Here is a 10,493-nt window from a genome sequence, read left to right on the forward strand (position 1 = left end):
GTAACAAGTGCAGCTGCTGAAAATTATTTTTGTTTCTTAACCAGTTTGGCTAGTGTCATTGCTATATGTGCAAAGCATAGCCAAGTAAGGAAAACTTAATTTTAATTTTGTAAGTTTTTTATCAAGCTTGCTTAATACTGTGCACAGCATACAACCTCAAAATATTATTCTTATAGTTTAAATATTTCTGTTGAAATTTGGAGTTTTTATTCTTGTGGTATCAAAAATGGTATCGAGTATCGAATATTTTCCTTAGTATCGGTATCGAGTTGAAAAGTTTAGTATTGTGACAACCCTAACTTAAAGTGAAGTGATTTTACTCAACTCAGAAATCTTCAGTGGTACATTGTACACCAGCTCAATGGAATTCGCACAGCTTCCTCCTCAGTGCACAGTCTTACATAAATAACAAATAACTAAATTAAGTAAGTAGAAAAGGCATACATTTATCCAGAGAATGTGACTCTAACTACAGATTTGTATAGTTCTTGCAATTCTATTGCACATAAGATCACTTTTAATGCATCTGATCTGTGGTTGAGCAACACCTGATGGTGTCAAGAGTTTAACAGGGCTATGGTCCTGTTGTAGAAACTCACTGAGGCTGTTTGTGTTTTGAGCCTCCTGATGCGTCCACCAGAGGGCAGCAGCTGAAACTTCCCTGGGTGTGTATGATCTACAATACTGCATGCTCTCCTGAGACAGTGGGTGCTGTAGAGGTCCTGTAGGCATGGCAAAGGATGGCCAATGATCCTCTGGGTGGTGTTAATAACCCTAAGTAGGGCCTTCCTTTCCATGGTGCAGCTGGTGAACCACACAGATGTAGTGTGTCACCACATTCTCAGTGGAGCAACGGTAAAAGAACAACACCGGCTCCCTCTTCAATTTGATCCTCCTGAGGATCGTCTGGAAGTGCAGCTGCTGTTGGGGCTTCTTCACAACCGCAGAGATGTTGGATTTCCAAGGTCTGCAACTACCTGCATAACCAGCGATTTGAAGCTGGGCACCCTCTCCACAGAGGGGCTGCAGATCAGTCTTTCTCCTGAAGTCCACAAGCACCTCCTTTGTCTTGGATTATCTTGTAATTTAATGTTTTCAGGGACTTATAATTTTTTAAAGGAAATCATGTATAAAATATCGATATTTTAGCACTAATCATGAAACTTAAGTAACAAACAAACTGATGGTTTGGTACCTTGGTACAAAATGATTAGATTAAATCTTTGAAATAAAAGAAGGAAAGGATTAAATGCAGATTTATAAGCTGGCAGAGGGTTGAATTGATGCTTTTAGTCCAGTTTCCTACCAATGTGTTTTATCTCCAGGTCCTACTGGAAGTGGAAAGACCACCTTCATCAGCGAGTTCGCCCTTGACCTTTGCATGCAGGGCGTCAACACGTTATGGGGCAGCTTTGAGATTAACAACGTGCGTCTGGCTAAGACCATGCTGACGCAGTTCGCCATGCAGAGGCTGGAGGAAAACCTGGAGCAGTACGACTTCTGGGCAGACAAATTCGAGGAACTTCCACTTTATTTCATGACCTTCCACGGACAGCAGAACATCAAGTACGTTGGATCAGGAATGTCGGCTCTCGCCTACCTTCCCCTCCATTTTTAGTGTTTATCATTTTAGGTATAAATTAATCCCCAAACGTTTTTTTTTCAGGACAGTATTGGACACCATGCAGCACGCCGTCTACCTCTATGACATCAACCATGTCATCATTGATAACCTGCAGTTCATGATGGGTCAGGAGAGCCTCTCAGTAGATAAGTGAGTAAAGATTTTTAAATGTATCCCATCTTAAGCAGAAATCAAGCTTCTGCATTCTCAGAAGAAAATGTACAAAATGCTACACTGCAAAAAATTCATATCTCAGCAAGTTTCTTAAAATAAGTGCATTTTTCCTTTAATTAAGGAGGTAAGTGAGACACTTCGCCAATGGAACAAGGCAATTTAAATTTAAAATAAGAAAAAACTATTCTACTGCCTTATTACAAATGTATATTATCTAATTATCTTATTTTAGGAGTAGAAATACTCATTCCATTGGCAAATCGACTTATTTACCTCCTCAAATTCAGGGTAAATACACTTAATTTAAGACATTTGTACAAATTTTTAGGTTGTTTTTTGCAGTGTAAAACCTTATGAATTAATTTGAAAATCGATGTACAAAAAAACACAAAAACAGCCAAATGTCCCAAACCAGCAGTCAGGGATGAAGTCAGAACATTTAATTATAAACCACAGCTGAAGTCAGAAGTTTCATGATCATCCTTTAAATTAATATGGCCATAGATTTCACGGTTAATATCACACAGACTTTTATATTTTTAAAATGTTTGTTGCTAAATATAATTTAGAGTTAAACTTCATGGTGCCTTAGGATTCAATTCAGTTTATTTATATAGCCCCAATTCACAACATGTCATCTCAAAGCTTCATAAGGAAAATTCCCATGTAGACTTAGACTTAGACAGTACTTTATTGATCCCTTGGGAAGACTTCCTCCGGAAATTAAGGTTACCAGCAGCTTACAGGGCAAAAAAGTATTAAGTTAAATTAAGTTAAAATTAAGCAAAAAAAAAAATACAAATACAAAAATACCAAAAAATAATACAGATTAAGTACAGTGTATATAATAGGAGTTGTAGCCAGATTGGTTTGAGGTTTTCTAAGGAAAACCAGCTGATTACATCGACTCATTAGCCCCATTTACATTACACCTCTGAAACCGATCCGTGCCGAAGTCGGACCGAGCTTAGATTAGTTAACCGTCCCGATCTCGGTTCCTTACGACCGTTTTTTTTTTTTCTCCTCCCAATATTTGCATTTAATAACTGCTGCACTTTAAGAAATGGAAATGTCATAGAGCTGCACACTCTGCGTATACAACATGACAATAAAGTTTGTCTAAGTTTACACACCATGATAGCTAGGGGTGTAAATAATAATCATTTTGTATTGATGCATCGATCCAACAGCCGACGATCCGATGCATCGATACGTCCGCAAGAGGTCTATTTTTATCCATTTGCTCCCGGGTGTAAATCTCCTCCCGTGCTGCGGTGGCGCTAAACCTATTTTGCCCTCCTACCTCGCTTCCTGGTTATACTCTTACAGCAGTGTGTTGCAGTGAGCTTGACGCAGACATTTTTAAATTATGCTCAATATTGAAGCGTGGTCTGCGCTACACGCTGTGGGTCTAGATACGGCCGAGGCGGCGAGGAAGTGGGGGCGAGTTTAGCCCGACGACGGAGGGACATGAGGGCCAAAAAGAGCGGAGATCCAGGTGGAAAAAGGGTCCCAGCGTTCTCGCGCACCTCGCTCTTCTAGAGGGTCAAACTTCAAGAGTTGTTTTCCGCAATTTCGGTCATAAAAACAAAACAAGCCGGCCTCCTGTCTGCAGCACTGTTTGCGGTCAGCTACAATTAGGGAGAGGAGCAGCGGAGCGTCTGTGGAGGGGGCGGGGACGTCTGGAGCCGAGGTATTACATTGCACTCTATGCACTGATTTTGTGCAGTATTTTCTGATGCAAAGTCTTGCAGAATCTATTACGCAGGGATATTATTTTTCAGTGAATGAGGTTTTAATAGGAATAGGTGGAGTGCAACCTCTCTACTGTTATTTTCTGTAGTTTCTCAAAAAAAAACAGCACGGTTCCCCGCCTCCTAGTGACGATCTACGGTACTACTGCTCTCTAGAGGGAAACAAGCACATCAACATGGCGGCACCCGAAACATTGTGGAAGTTTGGGTATAATTGTGATATTTCGTTGTTTGGAGAGGGTCAGGTGAAGAAGGCAGAAGGTGAATTTACTTGACAGAGAGTCGGCTTTCAGGAAGTGGATACAACAAACGATAGTCTGATCAGGGCTTACAGATGGAGGAAACAACGACAGACGTTGAGGTTCAACACACTACTAAGCAGAATCATCACTGAAAATCATGGCAAGGAAGGGAAGCTAGTATTTTTATGAATGTCTGAAATTTCATGATTACAGAGGCTGACTGTAAGGAGATGAAGCTGTCTGCTCATGTGCTCTTTATCTGAGAACCGTGCAGGAACTGAACCGTGCCGAGCCCTACTGATGAACTAGTACCAGTTTAGCGCGGTTTGGTTCTTTCTGAAGCGGTTGGGTTCAGTTTTGTGTGACATTTACACTTAACAGTTATCTCGGACTGATCTCGGCACAGTTTCAAAAGGGTAGTGTGAATGTTTAAAGAACAATAAATGCACAAAAGAAGCATGTTTCATTACATTCCCAATAAAAAAACATTAAAATAAAAAAAATATGTATAAAAAGACTCCATTTACTCTCCAGTTTCCTGGGAAGGCTGCTTGCAACATGTAGGAGATTTCCAAGTTTCATCTATTGATTTTTCTCTGCATTATTCTGTTGATTTTAATCAGTTGTTTTTATGATAAAGATGGGACACTATAGATATCCTGAAAAAAATAAAGTCACGTTCCAAGATCCTGGAAAAAGGATAAAAAATTAATATTCAAGTTTTTTACTTAAATAATAATTATGATGCATAATAGAATTATTATTCTTACAAACTAGATTTTAAAATGGGCTTTTTGGTTTGGCTCTTATGGTTAATGCGTTTTAAATAAAAGATGTAAATGTAATTCTTGTCCAGGTTTGCTGTCCAGGACCACATCATCGGGATGCTGAGGAAGTTTTCCACCAACAGCAGCTGCCACGTCACTCTGATTATTCACCCGAGGAAAGAGGAGGACGACAGAGAACTGCAGACTGCATCCATCTTTGGTTCTGCTAAGGTATCAAAACTAAGTTCTTTATTTTTTCTGGTTATTGCCTTAAAACATTTTCTGCAGGGTCTTGTTTTGCATAATCAAAAATGTTACCCCGTTTTATTTTCTTTCTAGATTGGGTTTTAGTTTGGTCATAAAGGTATTCCTTATTTTTCAGTTATTACCTCAACTTTTTATCTAATTTAGCTGTATGTGTCATTGTAATTTAGATTACAATGACCCAAACCAGGGTAGTAAAGAATAATCTTTACCGAGCCATTTTGGCCTTCTTGGAAACCCCTGAGAAAATCTTTCTCCTGTAATTCCCTTACTGCATTTCCTTAAGGAAATAAAAATTGGAACGTTTGTTGTTTCTCTGAGTTCTTAGTTTCAAGGTCTGAGGTAAATTGAACTCACCATAATTTAGGAATGTGGGCCTCAGATTTTTTAATTTTGACCAATAGGATTATTGATTTGCAGTAGTCACGTTTCAGCCCATAGAGGGCACCACTAAAGAGGTTTTAGCCCAAACGTTGTTCCATTAAACTAGTTTACAGTTAAATGCCAAACTTCTCACATGAACTCAAAATGTAATTCTGTAAAGAGACTTTTTGTAGGTCTTTACTGAAAAAGATTCGTATAATTTGCCTTTTTATTTTACCCTTTATGACTAAAACATCGTCTAATGAGCAGATTGACATCTCAGTAGTTCAGCACTGATGCATCTATGAGCCTGTAGCCTTTTTTCTAGGGGTGTAAATCACATCCATCATGGCGATTCTATTCAGTATCGATTTCCTGACCCAACGATTCGATTATTTTTGATACTCAAAAAAAACACCACGATACGATTCGATTGTTTTGTTTTTTTTTTTTTGTTTTTTTTTTACATCTTACAGGCTAGACAATGCTTCAAATTTGAAATAAATCAATGAAAACAGTAAAATAGTTATGCATTTTTTTTTAGAAACAACAGCAAATAACAGAAGTAGAAAAGTTGCACTCCATTTATTCCTATTAAAACTTTATTCACTGAAAAATAATATCCCTGCGTTACAGATTCTGAAAGGCCTTTCATCAAAAATACTGCATAAAATCAGTGCAATGAGTGCAATGTAATACCTTGGCTCCAGACGTCCCCGCCCCCTCCACAGACGCTCCGCTGCACCTCTCCCAAATTGTAGCTGACCGCAGACAGGAGGCCGGCTTGTTTTGTTTTTATGACCGATATTGCGGAAAATAACTCGTGAAGTTTGACCCGCTAGAAGAGCGAGCTGCTCGAGAACGCTGGGACCCTTTTTCCTCCTGAATCCCCGCTCTTTTTGGCCCTCATGTCCCTCCGTCGTCGGACTAAACTCGCCCCCACTTCCTCGCCGCCTCGGCCGTATCTAGACCCACAGTGTGTAGCACAGACCACGCTTCAATATTGAGCATAAATCAAAAAATGTCTGTGTCAAGCTCACAGCAACACACTGCTGCAGGAGTATAACCAGGAAGCGAGGTAGGAGGGCAAAATAGGTTTAACGCCACCGCAGCGCAGGAGGGAAAATTACGCCCAGGAGCAAATGGATAAAAATAGACCGGAGGAAAAAAAAAACATGAATCGATTCTCTTGCGGATGTCGGCTGTTGGATCGATGCATCGATACGAAACGATTATTATTCACACCCCTACTATTTTCCTTAAATTTGCTTCGGATCATAAGTTTTCACGCTGCTCGACGGATGCGACATTAAGCATGTTCATGTTAAAAAGAAAGGCCTCAGAGGTGGCAGATATGTCCCAGAATGCTTGGTGCGGAGAGCTCTCCTCACCAAGCATTATGGGATTTGCTGTCACAGCGACCCGCTGTCATCATAGTCTGTTGGTACCCGACAGCAGCGACTAATAACAAAGATGGCGCAGGCACTGCAAAAGCAAATGCAAAAGCAAAAAGCAGTGATCATCTGTCCAAATGGTCAGTTAACTGAGTTTGGTATAAAGTTGACCATATAGTCCCGGCTGTATGTGGACACTGTAAGCTTGTATGAGCTATGACAGGGGTCGGCAACCCAAACTGCTCAAAGAGCCATATTAGACTAAAAAAAAATCTGTCTGTGTCCGCAAAAATGTAAAAGCCTTATATAAGCCTTGTATAGCAACACAGGTTCTAAGTGTATTATCCCACCATAGAAAAGGACTATATGGGCTTAAATATATAATAAGCATTCACGATTTAATGTTTATCCTGAACCAAATGTCACTTAGTACCCTGAGGTGAAGGAGGAACAATGAACGCTCTCATCGCGCACCGCTTCACCGAGCGCCGCTTTACCACCTTCACTGCGCGGTTTAAGTTTTCTTGCAATGATGAAATTATAGAAACACAATAAAGAAATCTTTCTATGGTGGACGTGTTTCTGTTGGGAGGAGTTTGTTGAGTCATGAGGAACCAAGCAGGAACTGACATCCATCAGAGCAGAGCTCTCTAACCCCGAAATCCTACATCCTCCGTCACCATCGTTCCTTGGTCTGATTAATATTTGGGGAAAAAATGGAAGAAAGTTCAGATACCTGCATCAGAGCTTTACCTGTTTGATCTGTGGATGGTTTTCCATCCTTGCAACAAAACTAGCAGCAGTAGTGGAGTTTGGAAATGCAATCCACTTCTTCAATCTATCTTTGCGCTCTTCTAATTTATTCTGCAATCACACTTTTTCTCACTCCCAGCTTGGTGGTGGGCTGCAGATTTAGCCTTCCCTGAAAATGCCTTTCCAAATTTTTCTTTTTTTTTTGACACCCTCATTACAAAGCAAAAATGCAGGCAATCATTCAGCATTGATAATGAAAGCAAATGAGTCGGCCTATTTGAATCCTCTTTTCTCATCAGCAGTCTTCCTTTTTTTCCCTTTGGGATTCATATCCCGAGACACACCTGCAGCTTTGTTAGCCTGGCACCGCGCCACGCTGGTTCCAAGTTATGATCACTGATCTCTATGGCTTTGAGGCAAATTATTGTTAAAATGTATTTATAATACAAATGTTTAAAGTATTGGAAAACATAAATTTTAGTTTGCAACCTGCACATCATATTAAAACAAAAAAAAATAGATTTTCATAAATTTTTGAAAAAGCTCCAGGGAGCCACAAGGGGGAGGCTAAAGAGCCGCATGCGGCTCCGGAGCCGCAGTGGGCCGAACCCTGAGCTATGAGAACTGCACATTTTAAACGGGGCGTGCATGCGGAGGAATGGGCTCCTGCATGCTCTTGCGAGCTTTTATATTAGATCTAAACTTAAACTTAAACTTTTCATTGTGACAAAAACAAAACAAATCTATTAGGGGACCAAATAATTTTTCACAGCCCTGTTGGACTAAGTTTCTAATCAGGTTTTTAGCATTTTCTGAAATTGAACTGGATGAATCTTGCAAAAAGAAAACATTGTTTAGAGAATGAATAAGAAAAAAAAAGAAGTATAAAGGATTAAATATGTGTGCTTTTTTAGGAAAAGCAGCCTTATCCAGCATACAGACCCTAACCCTTTTGATCTCTCTCCAGGCAAGCCAAGAAGCTGACAACGTCCTCATTCTGCAGGAGAAGAAGCTGGTGACGAGTCCCGGCCGTCGATCCCTGCAGGTCACCAAAAACCGTTTCGATGGAGACGTGGGCATCTTCCCTCTGGACTTCATCAAGTCCTCACTCACCTTTTCAACCCCCATCAAGGGTAAGCAGAAGCTGAGGAAGGTTGCCCCCAAGCCTGAGAGCGAGGCGGAGGTCCAGGAGAAGGGGAACGATGGTCCTTTAAAGAAGGATGAGGGGAAGAAGGAGAAAGCCACAAAAACAGTAAAGACTTCACAAGCGGTAAAAAGCCCTTTGAGTGGAAGCGAGAAAGCAAAGTGAAGATGTGAAAAACAGACTGTAAACAATGGAGTTTACCCAAGATATTTAAAGTTCTCACAGTCTGATTAAGCTCTTTGTAAATACATACATCTTGACTCATCTCGTCATCATATTCCATGTTTTTGCTTGTAAGATGATAAACGTCCTTCTACTCTGCTCCAAAAACAGAGCAGGTGTTACTGAACAAATGTGTCAATATTTTTCTATGGAAAAAAAAAAAACCTTCAGAATAAACAAAGGAAGTTCTATGAGTTACCTTTAATATTTTGGTTTTGATTAACATTTTTTATGTGTGTCCATTATATATATAAAAAATGCATCTTGGGAAACATCAAGTTGTATGTCATCTTAACAGTTATAGCATCATCTGTTACTTTTGCCATCAGATGTTTTACTTTTTCTTGCTTAATGATCGACTGACCTAGCCTCGTGAGACCATCCTGATCTCGCGAGCTTTCAAGGTTTCACTCGCAGATCAGTCTGGAGACTCTCCGTTAAAGAAAATTTGAAGCCGTTCACCAAACGAACGTCCAATCAGCGTTGGCTTTGTGGCGAGTTGAGGTGTGACGCAACGAGAAGCGCGACAGTTCAGTCTAAAGAACATGGCGGCTTCAGCCGATGAAACTAGCGTTAGCGTGGCTATCGAGCAAGTTTTATCGGAATTACAGAGTATTTCTTCACTGAAAGAAGAGCAAAACACTGCTCTGGAGGCTTTTCTCAGAGGAAAAGATGTTTTTGCTCTTCTCCCGACTGGTTTCAGCAAGAGTTTGATCTATCAATTGGCTCCTCTTCGTTGTCGCTCTGTTAGTACGTCATATGCTTCGTTGATCTGATTGGTTTATTTGGCCCGTCTATCACCAACATAGGCCAATCAGCTAACCAGTATTTTCGCCCCTTCCCAAAATTACTTCAACGGAAGGTTTCCAGATGGATATGCGGAGCAAATCCATCTGGCGGAGTCAGGTTACTGCTGACCATCTGCGGAGAGTTATTACCTGAAGCCCATTTTTGGTCAAATTTTGTCAGCTGAATTGGTCAGAGGACTCAGTCATCTGAGCTGCCACTTGCAGTAATGCAGCATTCTAGATGTCCTTAAACTTATATGAATCTCTGCTAGAAATGAAAGCGCACCAAGAAAAGATAGAGTTCAGACTGTGAATGTTGGACTGAAGTTGGTTGTTTTTAAAAACTTACCTTCAATTGAGTGTTTAAGGCATTATATCCAAGTATATTCCTCAAAAATCCCAGATTTTCTGGTGTTATCCTGTGAAACTATGATCCACTGACTTTCAATTTAAATTTGTAACTACTGTATATCACAATGTGTTCTCTCTTTCCTGTTTTACTTTTGATATGTATCAAGATTTATTAAAAATAAGCTTTTTACTACAGAAATGCCTGGTGTTTGTGTGCTTTCTATTCTTGATCAATAGGGGGCGGTGTGGAATAATTAAAAAGAGACTCTTAACTCCTTATTATGCTGCAGCAAAAGTTTCTACAATGGAAGAATTATCCCTAGGTGTGTGTTTTATAAATGTCAGCATGACGAAGCACAGACGTGATGTTTAATGACACTACAGGCATTTTACAGTTATGATGTTTCACTTTGAGAAACCGTCTGAATTAGCAGTTGGTAAAACTGTTTTTTTCTCTTAAGCCTCCAACATTTAGATGCAACTTTGATCAAATTACAGCTTCTGTATGATAAAGATCCAAATCTATAGGGTTTAGCACTCCTGTCATTGTTTAGCGTCAAAGTCTTCCTGCATCATGTTACTTTATCTATTATTCAAACTGATTTACTGCATTTCAAAACGTCTTTCCATGAATATTTGATGGGTAAAATTAC

At 39.9% G+C, this 10,493-nt stretch overlaps 1 protein-coding gene across 1 annotated transcript in view; it reads left to right on the forward strand.

Moving 5' to 3' along the window:
• LOC107092744 (chromosome unknown open reading frame, human C10orf2) overlaps positions 1 to 9,152 on the forward strand; it is a 12,520-nt gene extending 3,368 nt beyond the window's left edge. Inside the window, exons 4-7 of the mRNA XM_015387379.1 lie at positions 1,326 to 1,566; positions 1,667 to 1,774; positions 4,651 to 4,792; positions 8,303 to 9,152. Of these exons, the coding sequence (XP_015242865.1) occupies positions 1,326 to 1,566; positions 1,667 to 1,774; positions 4,651 to 4,792; positions 8,303 to 8,644 (833 nt within the window). The 3' untranslated portion in view covers positions 8,645 to 9,152. The remainder of the gene's footprint in view (positions 1 to 1,325; positions 1,567 to 1,666; positions 1,775 to 4,650; positions 4,793 to 8,302) is intronic.
• Positions 9,153 to 10,493: the final 1,341 nt, after the last annotated feature.

This window comes from Cyprinodon variegatus, unplaced genomic scaffold (assembly GCF_000732505.1).
Source record: "Cyprinodon variegatus isolate N-32 unplaced genomic scaffold, C_variegatus-1.0 Scaffold18, whole genome shotgun sequence".
NCBI lineage: Eukaryota > Metazoa > Chordata > Actinopteri > Cyprinodontiformes > Cyprinodontidae > Cyprinodon > Cyprinodon variegatus.